Below are 25,152 nucleotides of genomic sequence, written 5' to 3' on the forward strand. Positions count from 1 at the left end.
TTTTTACTTGCAGTGGATAAAATTGATCGCATTTTTTTTTATCTGACGAGATAATAGTGTCTTATCATTATATGCTGTGTGTGAAAAAGTCAGTGCAATCAAAAGTGAGTGCTCGAACGAAAGAGTAAACAACTTTATAATTATTATGACAGTTTATCAATTTCTTATAACGAAGCATCGTTTGAAGTAATTTGCAAATATTTTATGAAAATGTCATGTTTGTGTGAGATGACATTCAGAGTTTATTAATAATTATTTATATTACGATTTTAAAAAATTATATTTTTTTATATATAGCACAATCTCGCGATTTAGAATCGGTTGAACGAAAATATGGGAAGGGAGCTGACAAAAAATTTGCATATGCGAAAGCACTTATCATTATAAAACGCACTTATCACTATAGTCAAGCAATCTTTATAACATAACCTAAATTGAGAAGCAGAGACTTTATAAGAGATTTTAATTGACTTCATGAACAAAATCAGCATTGACAATAAGATGGTCGATCTAAATACCAGTGGTAATTTACTGCTACCAGCAGAAAAACTACCAGAATGTTGGAATCAAGAAGAGAGAATGAGTGCATTGTTCTCACCATTTCGCAGTAAATCTGCCAATCCACAAGATTGGATTTCTAAATACAAATTTTGGCATAATTTGATATATGAATACTTGGAATATACTATGCAATGCAGTTTTTCTATCATTGATTTAAGTGAAGCTTTTAAAAGAAGAGGTTGTACCCCTCTTTGTCTGGCTACTGTGATTGAGGAGCTTCTCAGGTATTATGTTCTATTAAATATAATATACAGCAAATTGATTTAAAAAAATATATTTTTAGTTATTATTAATTAATAATATAATTTGATTGACTAATCACTAATCAGTTATCAATCATTTATTGTCTTTGTTATAATAAAGATAATTATTTGTATGTATGTATTGTTATCAATACAAAATATATGTTATTTAGTTTGGTATACTCTTTATAATATTATATCATATTTTAATACATGTATTTTATTAAAATTTTACAGAAATAATGAAATAATTCAAGAGTTTGATTTTTTTAAAGAACCATGTGAAACATGGACAGCATGGTCAATTGATATATTTATAAAAAAACCAATTGGCTGGTCTTTCTCCAAAGTAAAGAATTATATAGTAGGTCAGAATGTAAATAACACAGAAGTGAGATACATACACTTGCGGATTGTTAAAGAATTGGGTGATATTATTCTTTCTATTGCTGACATTAAAAAAGACATTGTCTTATTCCCAATCTCTGAAATAGTGGAATATTGCAAGAGTAAAACTAAGAAACAGATTTCTGAGTATACAGTGAGATTAGTATTGGAGTGGTTAAGACATAAAAAAAAAGTTACTTTCAGGAAAAATTCCAATTCTAATAGTGAGTTACTGGTTAAAATTTCTATACAACAAACAGTAAATGAAATTACAGAAGTAGAAGAAGGCATATATAAACTTATAAAACAAGAAAATGAACTAATCAAAGAGATAGAACTTATGGAACAAGAAAAACTTAATATTATCAATGAAGCAAAATCATATCTGGCGAAAGAATTACGTCAAATGGCAAAAACTCGCTTAAGAAGAAAGATGGAATTGGAAAAGACCATAGAAAAGCGTGCGCAAGCTCTTGCAAACCTACGCGCTCTAATCACCAATATTCAAGATGCGCATTCTAATTCTGCTGTATTGTCTGCTTACAAGACTGGATCTGATGTATTGAAGAAAATAGGACAAAATGGTTTAACGGAATACGATGTTAGAGACGTCATGGACGATATTAATGAAGTAGGCGATTATTATTAATTATTTGCAACTAGTCGTAGCAACAGAGATATATTAATATATATTAATATATATATTATTTGTTGACTAGGTTTTAGAAGAGAAACAAGAGATTGACTCAATTTTATCTGAGACACTGAACCTCACAGATTCGGATGCTGAATTGGAAAAAGAATTAGCAGAACTATTAAATAAAGACAATGTAGATGTTTCTGATACAAGTTCTGAATTAAATCCAGAAATTCAAAAATTGGAACAACGTTTGAAGGACTTAAGCATGGAAGGTAAATACTGTGTGTGGAATTTATTATCATATTTCATACAAACTAATGGAATATTTATAATATAGGTTTAGTTTCACCTGACAAAAATATACTACCAACTGTGCCATCCTATAAAGAAAAGATATTAAAGGAATCCGAATGTTTATAAATTGCAACAATGAAGCATATTTGTATAATTGTATAATAACTTTTTAAAACCATTTGTGTTCTTTTAAATTATTAACATTTTACTGCATCTATTGCGTCACGTAATGAAAAATATATTAGAATACATGTTCATTATATACAAAGAATAAAATAAAGAATAAAAATGCGCGATTCTTTATTTTATTAAATTGAAGTTTTTTTATCAAAATGTCTTGTGACTTAATATTTTGAAATTTAAAATTAAAGATATATACAGCAACTGGATTTATATGTATTTTTGTCTCTGTATTTTTTTTTACATATTATCTGTATTATAAAGTAATAAAAAGATTATTAAAATCAATAAATCAATGATGAAATAAAATTATTAAGTTAATTTCAATATTATATATATAAGAGAAATTATTTTTTAATTCTAATTATTTATTTAATAAAATTGTAACTGTACACAATCACATAATTTCATTTAGAATATACCATAATTATTAATGATATGCATTTATACATGACAAAATGTTTTTTTTTAAATATGATTGTGCATGATAATCTCTCGATATAGATAGTTCTATTAATAAAATTGGAAAGTATATAATATTCAAGACTTAATTGTACATAATGTATATGGCTGATTATGTTCTAAATGAGCAATCACATTTTGTATCCAATCAATATGCTTGGATAGTTGTGTATATAAGGAATACAAATTATTGTCACAACGAGCACTTTCGCCATGTAGTATCGTGCCGAGGGAAACGCTAACAATACCTCTGAGATACCACAGATCATCACTCTTAAAAACTAATCCACCGCCACTGTCGCCATCACAAACAGAAGAACCTGAAATATACTGCTTATAATATTTATGATTAAAAAGTTACCCTATTTCTTTTCTTTTTGCGTTTTTGCAGGCTAATTATTCTTAAAGAATGAAAAATAATTATACTATTCCCCCCTTTTCTTGTTGTGTTTTATATATATTACCAATATATTCTTAATCAGTTTTGTAGAAAAATATAGCATTATATTAACTAATATTAATTGTTTTTTCACTAACCATTCGTATAGCCTGCACAAAACTTATCAGTAGTAAGATATTGTTGCGTATTGGCATCTTGGGCTGCAGATTTACATTGATTGTATGGAATGTATGGTACTCTCAATGCTTGTAAGATTCCACTGGCTTCACCCAATGCCGTTCTACCAAATCCTGCCACTTTACCTTCTGCGCCTGCTTCCAGCACATTTCTATCGCTGTAAAGATCTATACATGCGGGAACTAACGTAGATGACAATACGAATGGTTGGACGAGCTCTAATATCGCAATATCCAAGATATAATTTCCTAAAAGTCCTAGATAATTACATAGAATGTAAATATGTTTCACCTGCAAGAGAAGGCACATGCAAGCAATTAATGTGTGCAAACTGACAGTATGCATATAGATTATGCATATATATTAATTCTGTGACATATAAACTTGCAAACCTGATTCTTTTTAACAAGGAGTGGATTGTGAAAGGGAGAATCGTACTCGCGGAAGAGGTTTCCCGTTACTATATAAATCTTCTTGGGATTAATCACTCGCCTAGTATCTTCCTCATATACGCAATGAGCTGCTGTTATCAAGAGATTCTCTTGAATGATAGTTGCTCCGCAGAAGTATTTCTTTGGCTCGCCTGGTATATCTTGATACATTGAGGCATGCCATGGAAATTCCGTGATATTAGGTGAAGTACCGCCGTAAATGAGCGGTGTAACATTGGGAGGCGGTATACCGCATACTATAACAAATATTTCAATTGAAGAAATTATTATAAACTTACTTTGATAAGAATATTTACAATTATGCAAAAGGAGATAATTCACAATAACTGTAATTTTATTGTATATTGATCATTGTGATTGCATGCAGTTCTGCAATTAATAGGATGGGACAAAGAGATTGGAATTAATGTTGTATTTGTAAAAGTTTTAAATAAATTTATTAATTTATGCTTTGCTTAACTTAGTATAATTTTATGCATTTATAGATATATATATATATTTAAACTTGTACGTTACTAGAAAAATAGGGAGCATATTTTAATAATACTTCATTAAAGCTTTGGTTCACATTAGGAAAAACATTTTCAAGTTATAACTTAAATAGAAATTATAATACATAGGAAAACACACATGTGAATTATCTCAATGAGACTAATGACATAATATATAATGATTATCATATCCCCTAATAAAATTATTTAATTATTATTTATAATCTATCAATTTTTCTCATAATTTTAAGACCATGTCCAAGACTTTTCTGTTGCTAAATCATTGTTTGGTGATATCCTAACATCTATATTCGGATAATTTAGATCTCTAACATTTGTATGTATAATAATTCTATCATCTAAAATTTCAATAAATGTGACATTCTTTCTATCTAAAGTGGTATGAAACACAAGACTATTATTGTTAAGATAAATATTTATTGCGAGCGGACCTGGAACGCATCGTATAGGTTCTGGTTCCCATTGACCATTCGCATTACATCTCACAAAATCTCTTAGTCTTGAAAGTAGACTGCTTTCAGGTTGATAACTGTTTCTACAGGACAATTTCGCCGCTGTGCCAGGTAGAACTGGAGAATCACAAGACACCCATTCATTGTTGTATGTACACTCAGTACTAATTGATGCTGAACTCAAACCTTTGCAGCGTATTTCTATAAAAAAATATTTTAAACATCTAATTAATCCATAATATTACACGTGCAAAATGCTTTTATTATTACATTAAAATATATTTCAGTATTGAATATCATACTTCTAAAGATATTTATTTTTTTCTGTATTTTTTTCTTAAATACTATATATATAGGATCCACATATTCATAATTATAATTATCATACCTTCACAAACTGGTATATTAAGCCATCCTGATAAACTGCAACTTACATCAGTAGAACCTTTTATTTTATATCCTGAATTACAAGAATAAATTAAATATGATCCTAGTCCCAAGTCCGTTCCTTCCGAAATGTCACAATCTCGTTCAATGTTTGGACATTGCGATCGATGCAACTTCCAGTAACCGTTTTGTGGTTGCGGTGGAGCTTTGCAAGTTCTTCTGCCGCCAGGTGTCACAGAAGAACCTGGAGTTGGTGATCGTGTTGTTGTTGTAGAAGTTGTTGGTTGTACTGTCGGTAACGGCGACGGCCATCCGTTTCCACCACATAAACCTGGATCCTCATCCGATCCATCGGCGCAATTGACTACTCCGTTACATCGTAAATCACCGTCGATGCAAGCTCCATAAGCGCAACGGAAAACAGTCGGCGGACAACTGTACAGAAATTATCAATTGCAAAATATATCTGTTTTCCATACTTGAGTCGGAATTAGAAAAAAATTTTTCTCTTACGTCAATGACCCGCATCTCGCGAATGTCTCATCAGAGCCGTCCGCGCAGTCTTTTCTCCCATCACACACATCGATACTATTAATGCATTGCCCGTTATCGCACGGAAATTGATTGCTCCTGCATCTTATTTGATTATTGTTTTCATTTCGATTATTATTATTCTGACTCGTTGTGCACTGGGAGAGCGTTTCGTCGCTATTGTCGAGACAATCCTGGATGCCGTTGCAGACGCTGTCCCCGTTTACGCACGCACCGTATTGGCAGCGAAAGGCATAGTCAGGACACAGAATCTCTGGTTTCATACATTCTGCCCGTGTTTCGTCGGACGAATCCTTACAGTTCGCTTTACCATCGCATAACAATTCGCCTGCTATGCACTCTCCATTGCGACATTGAAATCTCTCTAGCCTGTTGAAATAAACGCAAATATTTATTTATTTATTTAAATATTACATATCGAAATGACTTTTATTATGATATAACGTATAGACTCACCCGCACTCATTTCTTTGTGCATACCCGGAACCAATATACACTAAAGAAGTCCAGGAAACAATTTTATTAGATTATAAAAATTTGACTCTTTCTTTTTATTATATTCACTACTTACTACATGCGTTGTTATGCATGTATAAATTAAAGTTAAAATAATTTTATAAAATTATTTTAATTATTATTAGAATGTTTCCATTCATATAATATGCACGTGAAAGATCCTGTTTAATAATCATAATAAATTTTTCTGCGACAAAATTAATTACAATTAGTTAGTTCGTATTCTTAGTTAATAATAAAGAAAATTTTAATGCAACAGAGATAAGCGTATGACAGAGATAAGTATGACACACATTTGCGCACATATTGTATCTTCTTCATTTATTATCTACCAATATATGTAAACATATATTAGATTCTTCTACTAGAGGTTCAAGGCCACCAAACTGGTTTCTGAAACTGGCTGAGATGATGCTTTACAAATCTTTTGTAAAGAATTACAATGTTGCAGATATTTAATTATTATAAAAGAGATGAGTTTAGATAGCGAGAGTTTAAATTCGCGCTAACAAATACAAAATAAATAGAAAATAAAAATTTTTTTTATTAATTGTCTCTCATCCATATAAAATTATTCAATCAGTTAATTTATCGATTAATTAAAATTGAAGTATATAAACGATATAATTTCGTAGATTATATGAGCGAATTTAAGTATTATTTAACATTTTCTCAAAACATACATATTATACGTTACGTGTTATTTATTAGTTAAATAACGTGACATTTAAAACGATTTCATTATTATGGAATTCTTGGAATCAAAGTTCATTGATGAACATGAGATAATGTCAATCGGCGTCAGCGAAAAAAACAACTAATTTTTGTGCATACTTATGATTATTTTTCAACGATTATATTATCGATAATATATTCCAAAAGATTTTTCGTAAGACCAATGTAATTATTTTTCATATTTTGCGTTGTTATTATATACTAATAAATAATAATTATTTATATGCTAATAAATAATAAATAAAAAACTTTGAGAAGAAAAAAAATTAAAAACTTTTTTTAATTATAGTTTCGTAATACTCTTTCTGTAAACAAGTAATGATTCTTACTTACCATAAACAATTGTTAGCAGCGCAGAAACCTGTTTGGTAATCCGCATGATAAAGCACTGCGTGATGGAAGACCGACAATCTCGATCCGCGCCTTCTTATAACTCGGCGCTCGATCACTAACTGTGATCATCTACTGGCTATATCTACTAGTTACCACCAGACTAAGAGAACTTGGGATAACCCAAGCAGAACGTGCACGTCATCTTTATGTGTGCGTATACGCACAGAGATACGGGGATGTACGGGAAATATATGTGTTAGTATGTACATACATGCTCTAAAGAAATCAACAAAAAATACGATGGCGGACATAAGTAATTTCAAGTTCAAAGAACTTTTATACATAAAAGAGATAAGTGCATAATGTATATCAGAACACGCGATTAAAGAATCATTATTGTTTCGAGTTTGCATAGAATCATTTGAAAACTACAAGAAATTATAATAATATATTAACACATCTGGCGCGGGAAGCGACTAAAGTCGTTTTGTACGGGAAAACACCCGCGCAAGATGTGTTAATATAATTAAATAATAATTTATATTAATTATAAATTATACTTACACGAAATTATTATAATTATAGTCTTGAATAAAAAGTAATCGAAAGTTTTCGTGTGATAAATAAGAATATGTTTCTTCTTGAATATTTTAATTTTGTATTTTGGTACAGAGACAAAACTATGTATTTTATGTTTACATATTATTGTCCACTTCTTGTTTCTCATCATCTTCCACAAGAAATTCTTCTCTGTTATTAAATGAATAGTAGGGAAGGACTGCTACCCATTTCAATGTTCTATATAATATTGATTAAGGTAAATAAAAGAAAATTTTAATAGTATAAAATTGAGTAAAAACTTATAACACAAAAAATATTATTCATCTAAAAGGATACGTTTGTTCTGCAATCTCGGTATCTATCATATGTTTTAAAATATATTCCTTCTGAAACTTTTCGACTTCTTCTTCACACTCTTTCCAGTCCAAAGTTTCATGAAGACCATCTGCACCATATCTCTTACCATAATGATCATAGTGTACCTGTCAATATATCTTTTAAATATATTTCTTGAATAATGTTTTAGACAATTCAATTTTAATTACAACAAAATTATTATTAAAGTTATTATTAAGTTATTAAAACTGATTTATATAATTCCTGTTGATATAATAATTACAAATTATCTAACAATAAATAATCTATATAAATTTTATACTTTAAACATAATATTGCATTAGCAAAATTTCTTACATGACATAGACATAATCCTAAGCCGGGTACAATTGGTATATCCATTTTTTCCATTGTCTTAAATGCTTTGTTAATTGTTTCTTCGGGTATAATATTTCTCGCAACTGCGACTACAACTGCGACCATTTTTCGAATTTGATGTAGCATAAAACTTTGTCCTTTAATTTCTAATATTGCGAATTCCATACCATCCGAAATAAACGTTTCCACACAATGGAACTTGATTATGTAACGTTGTGCCCGTGGGTCTAATGATTTTCTGAATAAAATAGAATATGTGCTTTAGTTTTGCATAGTAAAGAAAATACATTCCTTCAAATCAGTAATATTACTTACACTTTAGATGTGAAATTATGAAAATTGTGTGTGCCTTCCATAAACTTCAAAATTGAGTTTAATCTATCTAAAGATTCTGGAGATAATCTATAGTCAGTATATGGCTTGCCCTCAATAGTTGATAACTGTTTGATTCTCTCTTCTTCATTAACTTCTTCTCCAACTTTTAACAATGTTGGATCCTCCGGTACAAATGCAAAAGTAGGAATGATGTATCTATAGGTACGTGCATCACACTGATTTTTGCTGTTAAAACCTTTTGTCACTCGTTTTATTCCAAATACTCTGATTACATCAGGTAGAAATTTATTTATTACTGTCTTGTCAGGATTTTCTGCTGCAAAAAATATTTAATAGTGCAATAATATAGATTTAATATTTTTAATAAAAACAATATTTTAACTGTTTTTATAAATTTAATAAAATTTTGAATTTTATTAAAAATAATTGTTTAACAAGAATTATTATTTTAAGGCTCTATTAGATAAAATATAATAAAATATAAATATTAAAATAATCAACATAAATTAAAAATAAAATTTAACTTAAGAAAAATTTTTTTAAAAATCTATAGATATTAAATTATTATTAAAATATATCTTACGCAGCTTCAGTGAAACAATTTGCCTAATTGCTGATACTCCTTTGTCGGTACGTGCAGCTCTTTGAAAGTTGATTGAACGTATATTCTCAAAATGTTCTGTAGTTATTAAGTCTGCCTTCAATAAGGCAGTAAGCAAATCTTCCTCAATAGTTTTCATACCAGGATTTCTTTGCATGCCATAATAATCTTTACCAAGATAACCTAATAACATAGCATGATTTTTCCTCTTAATCCTTTGCATTGTCTCTGTTTCTGTCTTTTGTATTTTAGCTTCACTCTCATTGCCATCTAACATTGGTCTTTTCTCTCCATGCATGGTATTTATATCAGACTGAACTATAGGATCCATTGTAGTTGACATAGTTCTGTGACAAATGTTTTCTAAACAGAGATATTTATTAAAGATTTAAGTACTAAATATTTAAATTAGATTCAAAGCATAATTCAAGTAAAAGAAATATAACATGTATTAATAACTCAAACATTTTATTAACTTTAAGTCTGTCATGTGTGTATTCTTGTAAGTTTTGTATTTTTATAAGAATTTATTTTTTATATAAATCAATTTGTGTTTATATATTTTTAATATAATATAATATACTTTGTATACCTATCTGAAACTTTAACCAGCGAAGTGCAGAATTATTTAAGAGGCAATATTTTGTCTTGTACAACATTAGCAACCTCTTATTTCTTCTATTTAAGTATATATATTCTGTATTAAAAATAATTCGAATTCTTTTCTTCTTTTCGTTTTAATTGAAATTCGTCATTTGTAAAAAAGAACGCATGTGGATGTTTAAAAAGTCACAATATATATATATATATATATATATATATAAATTAACCTAACACGAGATATTTTCTAAATATGTACCTCATAAAGCAGCGCTATCACATTCATTTTCGGAATTATTAGTTCATTTGCTGCTGATAAAATCACCAGGGCAAAATCACATGTAGTCTGTGGCAAAATTATTGGTAATGCAGCGAGAACACTAGCGCTAACTGGATCCATTTTAGAACTACATGACCAAATCCATTTTTCGGTTTCATGTTGACATATAGATGTTGAGTTTTCTTGGTTAGAATTTTGATTATGATTCGCGTGATGCGATATAATTCTGAAAAAAGTGAAATAAAAATATACGAAATTTAATACAAATATTATTTAACATAATTTGTGTGACCGTATTTTTTTACAATTCTTAATAAATAAATAAAGTCTTTAAAAATGTTATCAAAATATGTGAGCTCGGTATTTACTTATGGCAAATTTATGCAGGTTAGATACAGTTCCATTTTTTAGAAAATTAAAAATTAAAATCTACAGTAAATCAATAACTGATTTTTCACTTAAGCTTTATAATATCAAAGTTACTAAATTAAAGAATTTTTATAGATATTAATATGGCCCTTCTTATATAAAGTAAGGACTGTCATAGCAATATTAAATTATTTGATTATTTGATTTTTATTAGTTTAAAATATAAAAATGCTTTAAAAATTTTATACATATGAACTTAAATATATATATATATATATATATATATATATGTGTGTGTGTATGTAGCAAATTTTTAAAATATTTTTTTAAAAAATTATATATAAATATATATATATCCCAAGTAGCACATGTTTGTTTAATAAATGTTTCATAACGTTTTCTAAACGTATCTTTTTGTATTAGATTCGTTTAGAAAACGTTTATAAAACGAACAGTGCTACCTGGGTATGAATATGGTAGGAAGAATATATATCATTCATTCAAGTACAGAAAGTTATATTATTAAATAGAGATATCTCTAAATAGATAACATTTTATTTCAGAACAAACTATCATTGCTTGGTACTATCAGTTGTCCTAATGAGTATATACAAGGCAGGCATATTAGTAATAAACACTGGAATCCAAAATGGAAAAAATTAAGAAGAGAAAAAGTTATTAAAATAAAGCTTCCAACATTTGATGATAATAATGACGATCCTACTAAAATGGAAAAGGAGGAAACACGATCGCGTATGAAAGAATTTGGTTTTATACCACAAAAAACTTGGCAGGAAAGACCAACATTCATCACCTCTACCCCTGCAATTTTTGAATCTTATGTTGCTCCTGAAGGAGATGGCAAATATTCTGCCATTACCAAAGAGGTACATATATTCTCTCTTTTTGTTTTTACTGTAATAAAATATATAGTTTATAATTTGTATTAAATATAAAATATATAAGATATTTTTATAAAATATAAGATGTATTGTTTCAATTTTACGAAAAAATTTTTTTGTAAATAATACCTTTGCTGTATTTTAATAAATAATAAAAATAATATTGGTAAAAGATATAAAGAATATATATATATAATATATTTAATATAAAGAATATATATGCATTTTTTTAATTATTTACTTTATGATTGCAATATAGGGAGCAAAACAAAAATTTACATTTTTAGAGAAAAAGGGCAAATCTGTAATGGCCATTAGAAAAATTAAATCGTTTGATGACACATTTAAAACATCATTTTTTGTAGAAGAAGCTACAGATATTTATATGAAGGCACATGAAGCTTTAGCTGCGTAAGTAATTCAATAGATAATATTTTTATAATTTTTATAATACAAACAATATTCTAAATTACAGAAATTATGAAAGAATAAAATTTTTGTTATTATTAAAAAAGAAATAATTGTTTTAATTTCAGAAAAGACGAAACAAAATTAATACAATACGTTACAGAAACAGCATATCCTGTAAGTTTAAAATTTATCTAATATTGTTGTCAACTCTGTGTTTTTATAATAATTGCATATTACGATGATTTTTACATTTTTAGAAAATAACACACAACTTAATGGATAAAACTTTACACTGGAAGTTTTTAGAATCTTTGGAACCAGCTCGTGTTGTGCACGCGAGAACTACAGATGTGATAACAAAGGAGAATGTTTTTGCACAACTTACTGTTCGATTTCATACACAACAGGTTCTTCATAGTTTACTTCTTTTATGCAATATTAATAACATCTTAATTATAATCCTCTCCTTTCTTTGCAGATATTAGCAGTTTATGATAGGTTTGGCCGCTTAATACAAGGAAGTGAGATTTTAAGAAAAGATGTATTAGAATACATAGTATTTGAAAAACATTTAGCTAATGAATATGGCACTTGGCGAATTCATGGTAAAATTATACCATCTTGGATGACTTTGACAGACATATCAGAAGGCACATATGTTTTGAAAGAGCCAAAAGAAAAAGATGATTCTGTACCCACTAAGCCTCATCCTGTGGAAGCTACCTTAGTAGAAGATACAAAGGATGCGCCAAAGAATGTGACAAATGCACAATCTTTGTGAGTTATAATAAATACATATGCTAAATAATGATTGTAATGTATATTGTAAAGTAAAAAATATATCAATTTATGCAATAATTAAAATGCATTTATATTTCAACAAAATTTGATAATAATATTCACAAAGTACATGCATTATTTTTTTTAAATTATCTTAATTTTCATTAACGCGGAATTGATTATAATTATAACATGAGAATATAAAAAATATTTTTTTAAAGTTTTCTACTAATCACATACATATATAGCTATTTATATATCATTATGTTTATTTATTACAATCTTAATAGGTAATTAATTTGTATATATGTGTTTATAAATTTCTACTTGCAAGAGAAAGAAAGAGAGAGAGAAAATCTTATATATAGATTACACATATTCACAATGATATAAGTGAAAATAATCACAATTGCTTGAGTTTATAAACAAACACGATTTTTTCGATTATGAAGATAATAAAAGCAATTATCATCCCACAACACAACACTGTAATTACTAAAGAAACTTGATATAGCTCAATCGGTTGCGGGTTATTGTCATCAAAATCCTGTTTAATATTTTGTCCCAACCAACGATCCTTTAATACATTCAACAATCCAACTTCCTTTAATTTAAGGATCCTATTCATAAACATTATTTGTTTATGTATCAAATTACTATAATATGTGATTGTAATTATTAAATTGTTGCTTTATGAAGCTACAAAAGAACAATATATCAAGTTTTCTGAAAAATGAAATCATAGCACCGATTTGTTGCATAAATAACTTTTTCTCAGTGGAGATTAGTGGTGAATCAATAATTAAATTATTTAGCTTTACATCTACTTGTTTTTATTTATTTTAAAATTATTTAGATATATTTAAAAAATCTAATTACATTAATGAACATGTATAGGAGTTCTTTTATTTCTATCAATTTCATGCAAGTTTCTTATTGACAAATATTCAATAATAGAAATTACGAAATTAAAATAATCTCACGTAGAAATTTCACTTTAATGTGAACAGATTATATTTATTAAAAAACTATACTTGTGCTGATTTTTATAATTTAAAATACTTTGTCTAAAATATCATCTTATACAAATATTTTTTACCCAAGATCTATGGTCCTTTTGTACTTGAAATTTTTCACGATTCCGGAAGCTGCCCATATTTTTTCTAAAGGTCTTCCAGTCGGAATCAAATTACATACAACATATTTTCCCATTTTGTGCTCATCTTCACCTTGGTATAAAGCATATTTCTTTTTTTGCGAAAAACATGCCAACTGTTCCATTTTCTCAATAGTTGATATTATGATCAAGCGTTTTGTCTTTCTTGCTTGTACAATTTGTGGATCAGAGTGTGCCTAAATTAAATATAAATGCTTATACAATATTTTAAATAACAAACATTTAAACGAAATAAAAGGTTTTAAATGCTTTTCCAAAACATTGAATAATGTTTTAAAGATACACATATACAAATGCATTAAGCATATATTTATCAAAATACCTTAAACATCATAGCTCCGGTAGAACCTTTTAGACTGATAATACTGTATTTAGTATTAGCTATTAAAGAAGAGACACTATGGAATGGTGGTACATAAACATTCTTCGTTACATAAATAAATAATACAGCACTAAATGCTGTGTATGTTAAAAAACAAAAAAAGCTTAGCGATACTTCTAATATCCTTGATTTTCTACTTAGGAATTCGGGAATGTAGCCTTTATAAATATAACACAATTATTATTATATTACACATTATTACATATATACTATATTACAAATTAATGATGATTGCTCATTATTTTGATTAAATAACATTCATTTTATAGTGTATTATTAACTTATGTATTTCTTTTAAGAAAGGCGAATAAGAGGTTGCAGCATATTAATCGATATAATGTATACGTACTTTGAGTACAGAGATTTCCGAAGTTATAAAACAAATGTTCGTTGAAAGGTGTGTTTTGATATTTATCTTTATTCCATATTCCAAGAATATGCTGTGTTAAAAAGGTGCATACGCTTATTAACATATACATTATTAATATAATGTACCAGATTTCCCAAGAAAAAACTCTTATCATCCATTCATTATCATGTATTACTTCACGACGAATATACAAATGATAGCTAAAATTATTTAAAGATTATTATACCTAGTCGTCTGTAATGTAGTTTAATTGATTTATTAAACTACTATCAATTTCGAGTTAATACAAAAATTTTCAACAAATTTTGTATTAACAACGAATGAAAAAGCAAAGAAAAACTAAAATCAACAAATTTTGATAAATTAAATTCACATACCTATTTATTCCAAAAGGTACTGTAAAATCAAGAGCCATAATTCGTTCGACAAACGTGTCGACTCTTGGTAATATAATAGTTTCATTGCGAGAAATAATACCTAATAATCCGTCTTTATAAGTTCCGTTTTCCTCTGGAACACCCATGTCATTTATATATACTCTCACTGGCTGCAAACTAAGAGAATAATATCTTTAATTACTGTAATATCTTTTGATTACTGTTTGCCAGTTAGTTTTGATCTCATAATATAAAAGTCTATTTTCGCTCTCTAATCCATGCAATCTTACGTAAAGTTTAACAATTCGGAGAGAAGATTCCACGTTTCACCGCAAACTCCTTTAACTTTTGTATTGTTATCGTAAAATTCAAAAAAATACTCTTCCTGAAAAAATATAATTGATGAAATTATCATTCAATCTTTCATTAATTTATACTTCTTAATTATTTAGCAAATTACATTTCTGTTATCAATTATTTATTCTTTATACATAAATCGTTACGTTGATTAAAACAAACTTAATAAGATACCGCAATTTCAAATATTATAATTCAAATTTTATATAAAGATAAATAAATAAAATTAAAATAAAAGTAAAAATTAAATAAAAGTTAAATAAAAATAACTTATTGTTTTATATTTTATTTATCATGCTTCTATAAATATAAATATATCGTGCTTAATTAATAAATATTGAAAATATAATATTAACGAGAAATATACACACACACACACATATATATATATTTTCTTTTCATACCTTGAAAGATGTTACGGTCAAGTTCTGCAGTTGAAAATTGTGAGTCTCGAGTGCTCGACTCTGTCTGTAACGTTCTTGTTGTATCATAGCAAAAATTGGTATACTGGAAATCGGCACAAAAGTCTTTTGCAACTTGCTCCAAATAATACCATTCATTGTCTCAGACGATGGAATTATATACAAAATACTCAAAAATAACAGTCGTTTCATAAAAAATTATATTGTTAACGCTTTCAAAATTTACAAGTTTCTTGCTTTGATTACGGAGGCTCGGATTATTTACATATTCACTAATATATTATTCAAAATTAATATCCAAGAAAAAAATGATTATCATCGGGTTTGTTTCTGTGATAAATGACAGAAAGTGTGTCATCATGTCACTTTAGATAAAAATCTATTGTTTTTGAAAAATTGCGTTACGCGTATATGTCAGATCACAGTCTTTAGATTATTTTATATATCTATTTCTATTTTCTATATATTTATCAAATGTATACAAAAATACATGAAAAATAATTATGCAAATGGCTATATATTGCAAACATAAAATAAATAATAAAACAATGAGTTAAATAAAATCAATATTTAAAAATGTACTATTTATTCAATATTTATTTTTAGAATCATTATTTGTGATCGGAAGAAATATCTTACACATTGATTTTACATTACATACCTATATAATTTATCATGACTAATGAATTTTAATCGTTATCATGGAATGTTGTTTCGACTATTGCATTTAAAGATACATTAAGCCTTACATTTTTACATGATGTAATCTAATAGATTGTACTTATCTATTGAAAGCAAGGGTTCGGATAAAAAAATTTTCAACGTACCTCTCTCATTAATTCCTATATTTATTCATACATTATTCTTTTACGATTATGATATTTCTTACAATCGAGAAAATATATGTAAGTATATATTCTATATATAATTTGTATAATATATATTTATGCACAATTATAAATTTATAATTTTTTATCGAATTAAGTACTTAATTTACTAAATAATTCTACTAAAATAAAATTAATATAAATAAATGCATATATATATTAAAGGTTAAAAGAAAAATTAATTAATTAGAAGATGTACAAAGGAAAAAATTTTTATTATTGAAAAAGTAAATATACATATTATTTAATTCTTTTTAAATTCCTGTTATATTTTTTCTAAATAATGCATCCAAAATTTATTTATATACGTCTAAATTGAATGTTTCATTATTTCATAATAGTTAATTATGTTTTCTAGAACAAGTATCACAAATGATATAAGCGCTCCCCAACAGAGTAGCATGAAAATTAGATAGACTTGATTCAAGTCAATCATCTTGAATTGTACTTGTTCTATATTTTCCACTCTTTTCTCCAACCAACGGTCTTTAAGAGCGTCCATAATTCCGACTTCATAAAACTTAATGAGTCTGGAAAATGCAAATTGATGATAAAAAAATGCGTATAATATCTATTAATTAGACTATTAATTAGCTAGTTTCTTAAACAATAAATATAAATCTTAATATTAATACTTACGCGTAATCTATAGTTTTTTTATAGGGATAATTCTTCTGAACTGCGAACGATATATAAGTATCATTGTAATTACCCAAGGCTGTGAGCGGACAATCATTTCTGTTCAATGCCATAAATCGGTCGTCAATCTCAAACATTGCGTACTTATTCATGTTGTCGCAAATTAGGTTGTGCATATCTTCCGCGATTTCAATGAATCGAACACGCGAAAGTAAATGTTTGCGATTCACGTCAGTTCCATATTTATCCTAAAATATTAAAAATGATAAGTTGAACTTAAAATATACGTTGTCTTTAATTTGTTTAATTTTTATGGAAATTATTTAATGTATGACATATAAGAAAAAATTTTAAATATAATGTTATATGTAATCTGTTATATAATATTTTTCTAAATTACAAAGGATAATTTTGTCATTATTTTATTTTGCAAATTATAATTATATTTATATTATATTTTACAAATATAATCCGTTAGTGTATAAGCAAACTCTTGAATACTACATTATACTGTGAAAATTTCTTTCGATATAAAAATTAATTTACAAACTACAGACATTTAAATAATTAATATTCATTAATTAAAATATCTACATTTTAATTAAAAAAAGTAAATTTAAAATAATTTTTTTTTATATTTACATGAAGATAATAGTAGATGATAGAGCCACGGAATGCTAGCAGGGTTTTTTTTGTATTGGAAAAAAGGGTATCCACATCTTTAAAGGGCAGCGTTGGTTCTCTATTCGTCATGCGATATATGAGATGAGAACTAAAAGCTAACAATACCAGCCATGCAAATATAATTTTTGACAGTGATAAAATCTTAAACTTGTTTTGAAAAGCGTCAGGTATGTAGCCTATAAAAAAAAACAGATTATTCTTCTCGTAGCATTAATTGTTCGAGGCATAATTATTTGGATCTATAACTGGAAATTTTTTTTTGTTTGTTCTTTATTATATTTTATGTTTATTGAAAATCTTTATTGATAACAAGTTTTGATAACATTATTCTGTTAGCAAGAAAAAACATTTTATTTAATTTTCTTAACTTATATAATACTATTATTATGCACCTTGTCCGCACATCATAGCGAAAGAATAGAAAAAATGATCGTTTAGACTGAAATTTACGGAAGTTTCTTTTTCGTAGTCAATTGGTATTTTCTGCAGAAAATAACCGACAAAACTTAGGATAATAAATAGAAACACTACAGAATACCATGTTGTCGGTGAAAATAGTGTAAGTACCCATCTATTATCAAACAGCCAGTCTGGTTGAACATAAATGTGAAATCTGAAACGTCAATTCATTAACAATCCATATATATTACAGATAATAAAAAAAAACAATATCTCTTCTTTCTGTATTTTTTCCTTCCAGTTGATTGTACAGATAAGATATTCAATTAATAATTCAAAAATACGCCTGTAGCGTCGACGAGTAATTTCTTAGTCATATAATTTATTAAATGTTATATTGACGTGAAAACACTCACTGGCTTTTCCAAAGAGCCGTTGTGTAATCCATGACGTCCATGCGACTTAGAAAAAATCCAGTTCTCATAATTACCTGTGCTTCATTTCGCGATAGCATACCAATTACGCCTGTATAGCTGCCGTTTTCTAACTTCTCGCCAAAATCTCGATCGGTCGTTTTCATCGGGATAAATCTGAGAAATTCAGTAATTTCATTTAAGATTAACAAACTCCCTTGTGCAATTAAACAAATGCATAATATATCAAAAATAAGTGTTTTATTATTCAATAAAAAAGATATATTGTAACGTACGTGAAATTGAGGTAATCCGCGAGAATATACCATAAGTCGCCGCAAATACCATTAACTTTCGTGTCATTGTCGTAAAACATTACCATATTTTTTTCCTATAAACGGAAAAAATTATTACGACATTTTTCAATATTATAACGGTATTATATGACTTATAAAAATGCTACAACATAAGGAATTATTAAAAATTCACGAAATATTGGAACATGACTATTGATCTCTATAAAAGCATTTTGCACCTCATAGTATACAGCTCTCACTACTACGTTTTTCATATCGAGTATTTCTACTGCTCGATGTTTGGCTAAATGTTCTTCTTGAAGAGCAGCAAACTGCGGAATACTGAACAATTGTACAAATTCCTGCTTTTGTTTCAACCAAATTATTCCGTTCACAGCACAACAGCCCATAATTGAGAGTAGAAAAATCATAATTTTTAATATACATCGCACAACCATTTTCGCGAATTTCTAACGTGAGTCAAGTTTTACATCGAACATGCAACATGAAACGTGAATAACTGGAAACATTAGATTGTAATTTTTAACAAAATATGCATCACAGTACTATTATTTTTTTTCATGACTTTTAATGCAGTTATTACGAGATGACAGTTATTACGACATGGCTGAAGATTGATATCACATAGATTACTTTTCTGGATTAACGTCTGACAGTAATTGCATTCATTGATAATAATCTAGTTTAATGGTATTCAAACCGTGACCAGAAACGCTTTATTTTGTCTGTTAATAAGTATAATTATTTATTTGTCATTTATTATACTTTTTTATAAATATTAATCAAATAACTAATGTTAATCTTTGACAGTTTATTATTATTTGGCAGGTTCTTCAAAAATTTAATACTTATGTCTGTTGTTTTGTAAAAAATTTGGACAAAAATACAGATGTAATCTCATACATGTGTGATGAGAAAAAAATAATATATTCACATACATGAATACAAATCTAATGTTTATCTAAATTTATAAATTTATTTTATCAAGATATCAAAATTTTATCGTTTATTATCATATTATTAGTTTGCATCAAATTTTTGAGAGAAATAAAATTATGTAATATTAAGAAAAAATAATTTTCTAATAATTATGGGAAAAAGTTACATTTAATTAAATATAAATATAAATATAAATATCTATAATTATATATATTTGTAATTGTTTATATTATGATTATAATTATATATAAATATATATGTATGAGAGGAATTAATTGGTATAAAGAAAAATTATAATTGTTTAAAAAAAACTATGTAGATGTTCATTGCAAATTTATTACAAGTACTACTGTTAACTATGCATCATATTCAAAATTATATTACTCATATACATAAGCTTCATTATTTTTAATGACCTTTAATATATGTACTGAATGATATGTGGTATATAATATAAAAATATAATTTCTTATTTATTTTTGTTATATATAAAATTAATAATAAAATACTTATATGTGTATAAAATTAAATAATAAAATATTTTTTTTTATACTTTATTATTATTATAATTTCAAATCTTTTCACCCTTGCATGAATCAATATTAAACTAATTATAAGATGATCAAAAAGTATAAATAAATATTTAATATTATACATATAATAATAATAAGACTGGGATTATTGATTGGACTCTTATATTAAATATTCTATGACAGGGCCATTACAGTTATGCTGATATTTTTTATATAAATGATATATATTTATAAATAATTTGTAAATATTTTTTTATTAGTATAATTTATTATTACTACAATTTCAGATTTTACAGCATTTTAATTATTATTTATTATAGAAATAAAAGCATCGTAGGATAGACATAATAGTTTCTAAATCTGAGTTAAAATCCTGCTTATAAATAAATTTTCTGCCTATTTGCAATGATATAATTAAACATAGTCACGATTGCTTGAGTTTATAAGTATACACAATTATCTCGATTATGAGAATAGTAAAAGCTATTACCGTTCCACAGCACATTACTACAATTACTAAAGCAACTTGATCCATTCGAATTGCTTCCGTTTTTTTAATGGTGTCTTGAATTTGACTTGTTAACCAACGCTCTTTTAGGCCATCCCAAAGTCCAACTTCCATTAATTTGAGTATTCTATGTATTAATCAAAATTAACTTTTATATAATAGATTATATAACACAATATTACATAATTTAATTCATTTAAAATGCTGTTTTACCCAATATCGATAGTTCTTTTGTATTTATAATTCTTTACGATGCCAGAAGCTATCCATATATCCAAGTAGGATTTTCCAATTGGAGTTACGTCACATATAATGTTTCTTATTTTGTATTCGTCTTCACTTTGGAATGCAACATATTTTTTTTTTTCCGAGGAACACACCATTTTGAACATTTCGTCGACTGTTGATACAATGACGAAGCGTTTCGTTGTTCTTACTTTTGCAAAATCTGTCTCAGAGCTTTTCTGTAAATTTTAAATAATAAACATTCTAGCATGTATACAAATATATAAAGCACTCTATAAAAAACAAGATTCTTTAAAATATAAAACAAGGAATTTATTTAATAGAACAAATATTTAAAATTTAATAAATTACATTTATATTAGCACATTACACATATAATTAGCATATATTTATAAATACCTTAAATGCGATATGTCCAATAGAACCGTTCAGACTAACAACATTGTACTCACTATGAGTTACCATAGAGTAAAGACCATCGAATGGTGGTATAATAACACTTTTTGTCATATAAATAAATAATACAGCACTAAATGCCATGTATATTATAGAACAAAAGAGACCTAGCGATATTTCTAATATCTTTGATCTTCCATTAAGAATCTCGGGGATGTAACCTATTATAAATTATAAAACATAATTAACTATTTTTCATTATTTCATATTATGTATTTGAAATTAAATATTACGTCACTTTGATAAAAAATTTTGATTATAGCAAATAATACCTAACGTGCATTTTGAAATAATATTAATTTTTTTCTATGATTTCTATGCATTGATAAAATTTAGAATCTGATTTCTAAATCACGCGATTTCTAAATTAGCTTTATGGAGTTACAAATCTCTGTCTCTCTTTTTCTCTTCACGAAAGATATATATATATTGTAAAATAAAGATATTACACAATTTTAATAAATATCATATTATGCAATATCTGTATCGCTATTTAATTTCATTGCAGTGTATATAACTATTAAAAAGCGCAAGCAGAGGTATGAAACATTCAAATGTTTATTCATACTTTGATTGCAGAGCATTCCAAAGTTATAAAAAATATGTTCGCCAAAATTCGTGTTTTTGTATTTATTCACAATCCTGGCAAGAATAATTTGTGACCAAAAACCACAAATGGTTAATATTACATGCATAACCAGTATGATACACCATACTTTCCAAGAGAACACTTTTGCCATCCATGTGCTATCATGTATTCCCTCAAAGCGAATATATGTTCGATATCTGTCAAATTGTTTTAAAATTATTGCAGTTAATTATTATGAGTATTTATTATAAATTTTTATTAAGCTTTTATCAATCTATTAAAAATAAATTTTATACAATTATATAAAATATCTTTCTTTAGGAACATAATCATATTTTTTTTTAAATTTAATTCTTTATAAGACTTGCCATTAATAAAGAGAAAGCAGCTGGGTATACCTATTCAGCCATAAAGGCATTGTAAAATCAGCAGCTACAAGTCGTACATCATACGTTTCTACTTTTGGTATAGCAATAGTTTCATTGCGCAAAAGTATGCTTAATAATCCATATTTATAAGTATTGTTCTCTATCGAACCCAGGCTATTTTCAGTTGATTTTACTGGTTGTAATCTAGACATATAAAATATCTTTCAAATAAAGTTTATTTTTTTTAAATATATTTTATATGAATTATAAATAAATAAATAAATATATATATATTTATTTATTTATTTATTTATTTTGTATATATATAATTTATATACAAAACCTAAGAACATATTAATCCATTTTCGATCTAATTAATGTAATCTTACGTAAAGTTTAACAATTCGGAGAGAAGAAACCATAAATCACCGCAAAGTCCTGTAACTTTCGTGTCGTTGTCATAGAATTCAAGGAAATTTGGTTCCTATAATAAAATGTATAATCGAGGAAATCATTATTTATTCAATTTGTTATTGTCTCTTTTCTCCCCCCCCCCCTCTCCTCTCTCTCTCTCTCTCTCTCTGTCTCTCTCTCGTTTACATGTTACATTATATAATTATCTGCTAAACTATATATATATGTATATATATATTGCATTATGTTGTAAGTCATAAATGATTTAATCATTTTACAATTATAAAAGCTTTTTCATGTTATCGTGAATTATTACATTTCTAGGAATTAAATGTATATTTTTTTCATCGATTAATTCACGTAATATAGTTAATTGTTTATCTTTCTATCCTTATACATTTTTACAATACGATTTCTTTATACTAAAATTTAAGATGTCAAAAATTAATGTGTTACATGATATTAAAACCACGAAAAATAAACAGTAATTAATTAATTTTAATATTTATTAGTAACTAATAAAAATTAATTAATTTTTGACATCTTACATTTTAGTATAAAGAAATCGGATTGTAAAAATGTACAAGGATAGAAAGATAAATAATAATTAACTATGTTACGTGAATCAATCGATGAAAAAAATATACATTTAATTCCTAGGAATGTGATAATTCACAATAACATGAATAAGCTTATAAGCTGCTATTTCATAGCATAGCATTCTAAAAATTTATATATTAGAAAAAAGACTTAAATATTCACACATTATATATTTTATATAAAAATAGACAATATATATAATAATATATAAAGTATATAACATATAAAATAATGCTCTAAATATTCAAATCTTTTTCGTAATATATAAATTTTTAGAATGTTATACTGTGAATTAGCATATACTATTAATAATTTTAATTTTTATGAGAAATGTATTTAGATATCGAATTTCACAAAATATCAAAGAACTATCATTAGATTATCTGTGTAAAAACATACCTCAAAAGATGTTAAGGTCAAGTTCTGCAATTGAAAATTGTGACTTTCCAATGCTCGATTTTGTTTAAAACGTTCTTGTTGTATCAAAGCATATTCAGGTATACTAGAAATTGGTACAAAAATCTTTTGCTTTTTGCTCCAAATTACACCGTTCATCATTTTAGACAATAACAATACTCTATTCGATGTAACTTATCGTCTCACAAAGACGTCTCTACTTCGACAACTTATAACAACTAAAATGATGACTTACGTTATTTTGTTACGTAATATAGTAACTCTGAAATTATCGTATACCTGATCACGTTTGCTTTAGTTAGCAAAATAAGAGATAAATGAGAATGAAAACGTTTTAGATAACATCTTTTTCTGAAATTTCCTATGTTAACTTAGTTCTTAGCATTAATTTCTAGCTCAGAAAATGATTATATCCATACAATATTCAGATTATTTATACTTTGATTATAGTATTTTTTCTTTACTTAGAAAAGTGAATATTGCACACTATTATAAAGAATTTGTAGAATTATAGTAGAGACAATGTATTTTTAAATGGCTTTAGCATAGATCGTGAATCTAAGATATCTTATAGTGCAATTTGCTTATGTCATTTGCAGTTAATCAATTTTAGTAGCTATCATGATCTACAGAATATATTTGTATTTTTCTTCCATGACGCATTGATGGCACATCGATATGTTATCATACAGTGAAACTAATGCAGAGGTAAAAGCGACAGTGTCATAATGCAAGAAAGTGTACACATGTGAACAAATTGTATATTACAGATATTATCTTTTATGCAACTTACACATTATCTTTTGCATAAGAATCTATCTT

At 26.8% G+C, this 25,152-nt stretch overlaps 6 protein-coding genes across 7 annotated transcripts; 2 read left to right on the forward strand and 4 right to left on the reverse strand.

The window, feature by feature from the left end:
* The first annotated feature begins 13 nt into the window (after positions 1-13).
* On the forward strand, positions 14-2,522 carry LOC140671654 (charged multivesicular body protein 7). 2 transcript variants are annotated; one of them, XM_072903146.1, is made up of 5 exons: positions 14-104; positions 298-785; positions 1,041-1,821; positions 1,910-2,102; positions 2,168-2,522. In XM_072903146.1, exons 2-5 carry the CDS (start codon positions 475-477, stop codon positions 2,248-2,250), a joined length of 1,368 nt encoding a protein of 455 aa, XP_072759247.1. In that variant the 5' UTR covers positions 14-104; positions 298-474; the 3' UTR covers positions 2,251-2,522. The 2 variants fall into 2 exon arrangements, with proteins under 2 accessions (XP_072759247.1, XP_072759246.1); XM_072903145.1 differs by having other exon boundaries at positions 41-186.
* A 237-nt stretch (positions 2,523-2,759) lies between these two features.
* On the reverse strand, positions 2,760-7,421 carry LOC140671653 (modular serine protease-like). The gene is made up of 8 exons (XM_072903144.1): positions 7,283-7,421; positions 6,155-6,194; positions 5,660-6,067; positions 5,148-5,581; positions 4,739-4,960; positions 3,736-4,031; positions 3,304-3,634; positions 2,760-3,086 (listed from the first exon to the last, which is right to left on the reverse strand). Exons 1-8 carry the CDS (start codon positions 7,326-7,328, stop codon positions 2,845-2,847), a joined length of 2,019 nt encoding a protein of 672 aa, XP_072759245.1. The 5' UTR covers positions 7,329-7,421; the 3' UTR covers positions 2,760-2,844.
* Positions 7,422-7,941: 520 nt separating this feature from the next.
* Positions 7,942-10,284, reverse strand: Pus1 (Pseudouridine synthase 1). The gene is made up of 6 exons (XM_072903147.1): positions 10,087-10,284; positions 9,477-9,857; positions 8,873-9,209; positions 8,537-8,795; positions 8,180-8,325; positions 7,942-8,080 (listed from the first exon to the last, which is right to left on the reverse strand). The coding sequence occupies exons 1-6, from the start codon at positions 10,151-10,153 to the stop codon at positions 7,978-7,980; spliced, it is 1,293 nt and encodes a 430-aa protein (XP_072759248.1). The 5' UTR covers positions 10,154-10,284; the 3' UTR covers positions 7,942-7,977.
* A 267-nt stretch (positions 10,285-10,551) lies between these two features.
* Positions 10,552-13,029, forward strand: Mrpl45 (mitochondrial ribosomal protein L45). The gene is made up of 6 exons (XM_072903267.1): positions 10,552-10,761; positions 11,307-11,630; positions 11,905-12,056; positions 12,182-12,230; positions 12,314-12,463; positions 12,535-13,029. The coding sequence occupies exons 1-6, from the start codon at positions 10,711-10,713 to the stop codon at positions 12,835-12,837; spliced, it is 1,029 nt and encodes a 342-aa protein (XP_072759368.1). The 5' UTR covers positions 10,552-10,710; the 3' UTR covers positions 12,838-13,029.
* A 132-nt stretch (positions 13,030-13,161) lies between these two features.
* On the reverse strand, positions 13,162-19,757 carry LOC140671627 (uncharacterized). Its single transcript, XM_072903075.1, has 14 exons — positions 19,479-19,757; positions 19,240-19,334; positions 18,947-19,120; positions 18,524-18,744; positions 18,090-18,307; positions 17,448-17,695; positions 17,158-17,338; positions 15,904-16,062; positions 15,433-15,527; positions 15,143-15,319; positions 14,745-14,965; positions 14,336-14,553; positions 13,936-14,189; positions 13,162-13,456 (listed from the first exon to the last, which is right to left on the reverse strand). Exons 1-14 carry the CDS (start codon positions 19,695-19,697, stop codon positions 13,240-13,242), a joined length of 2,697 nt encoding a protein of 898 aa, XP_072759176.1. The 5' UTR covers positions 19,698-19,757; the 3' UTR covers positions 13,162-13,239.
* A 1,315-nt stretch (positions 19,758-21,072) lies between these two features.
* Positions 21,073-24,656, reverse strand: LOC140671842 (glutamate receptor ionotropic, NMDA 2A-like). The gene is made up of 7 exons (XM_072903509.1): positions 24,313-24,656; positions 23,289-23,383; positions 22,930-23,103; positions 22,511-22,728; positions 21,886-22,103; positions 21,454-21,704; positions 21,073-21,367 (listed from the first exon to the last, which is right to left on the reverse strand). The coding sequence occupies exons 1-7, from the start codon at positions 24,469-24,471 to the stop codon at positions 21,157-21,159; spliced, it is 1,326 nt and encodes a 441-aa protein (XP_072759610.1). The 5' UTR covers positions 24,472-24,656; the 3' UTR covers positions 21,073-21,156.
* Between the last annotated feature and the right edge of the window lie 496 nt (positions 24,657-25,152).

Source organism: Anoplolepis gracilipes, chromosome 12 (genome assembly GCF_047496725.1).
Source record: "Anoplolepis gracilipes chromosome 12, ASM4749672v1, whole genome shotgun sequence".
Taxonomy (NCBI): domain Eukaryota; kingdom Metazoa; phylum Arthropoda; class Insecta; order Hymenoptera; family Formicidae; genus Anoplolepis; species Anoplolepis gracilipes.

Excerpts from the sequence above, each read along its gene's own strand:
- Pus1 (XM_072903147.1), bottom strand. The coding sequence starts at position 10,153 with ATGTTGTACAAGACAAAATATTGCCTCTTAAATAATTCTGCACTTCGC. Across the intron at positions 9,210-9,476 it reads AATTGTTTCACTGAAGCTGC|CAGAAAATCCTGACAAGACA; the intron begins GTAAGATATATT and ends TATTTTTTGCAG. Across the intron at positions 8,796-8,872 it reads CATAATTTCACATCTAAAGT|AAAATCATTAGACCCACGGG; the intron begins GTAAGTAATATT and ends TATTTTATTCAG.
- LOC140671653 (XM_072903144.1), bottom strand. The coding sequence starts at position 7,328 with ATGCGGATTACCAAACAGGTTTCTGCGCTGCTAACAATTGTTTATG. Across the intron at positions 4,961-5,147 it reads TAATATACCAGTTTGTGAAG|AAATACGCTGCAAAGGTTTG; the intron begins GTATGATAATTA and ends ATTTTTTTATAG. Across the intron at positions 4,032-4,738 it reads ACCTATACGATGCGTTCCAG|TATGCGGTATACCGCCTCCC; the intron begins GTCCGCTCGCAA and ends TATTTGTTATAG.
- Mrpl45 (XM_072903267.1), top strand. The coding sequence starts at position 10,711 with ATGTTATCAAAATATGTGAGCTCGGTATTTACTTATGGCAAATTTATG. Across the intron at positions 11,631-11,904 it reads ATTCTGCCATTACCAAAGAG|GGAGCAAAACAAAAATTTAC; the intron begins GTACATATATTC and ends ATTGCAATATAG. Across the intron at positions 12,464-12,534 it reads TTCGATTTCATACACAACAG|ATATTAGCAGTTTATGATAG; the intron begins GTTCTTCATAGT and ends CTTTCTTTGCAG.
- LOC140671842 (XM_072903509.1), bottom strand. The coding sequence starts at position 24,471 with ATGATGAACGGTGTAATTTGGAGCAAAAAGCAAAAGATTTTTGTACCA. Across the intron at positions 23,384-24,312 it reads TGACCTTAACATCTTTTGAG|GAACCAAATTTCCTTGAATT; the intron begins GTATGTTTTTAC and ends ATTTTATTATAG. Across the intron at positions 23,104-23,288 it reads TCCGAATTGTTAAACTTTAC|ATTACAACCAGTAAAATCAA; the intron begins GTAAGATTACAT and ends TTATATGTCTAG.
- LOC140671654 (XM_072903146.1), top strand. The coding sequence starts at position 475 with ATGAACAAAATCAGCATTGACAATAAGATGGTCGATCTAAATACCAGT. Across the intron at positions 1,822-1,909 it reads TCATGGACGATATTAATGAA|GTTTTAGAAGAGAAACAAGA; the intron begins GTAGGCGATTAT and ends TTTGTTGACTAG. Across the intron at positions 2,103-2,167 it reads GAAGGACTTAAGCATGGAAG|GTTTAGTTTCACCTGACAAA; the intron begins GTAAATACTGTG and ends TTTATAATATAG.
- LOC140671627 (XM_072903075.1), bottom strand. The coding sequence starts at position 19,697 with ATGGTTGTGCGATGTATATTAAAAATTATGATTTTTCTACTCTCAATT. Across the intron at positions 18,745-18,946 it reads ACGGCTCTTTGGAAAAGCCA|ATTTCACATTTATGTTCAAC; the intron begins GTGAGTGTTTTC and ends TTGACGTTTCAG. Across the intron at positions 15,320-15,432 it reads TCCGAATTGTTAAACTTTAC|TTTGCAGCCAGTGAGAGTAT; the intron begins GTAAGATTGCAT and ends TTATTCTCTTAG.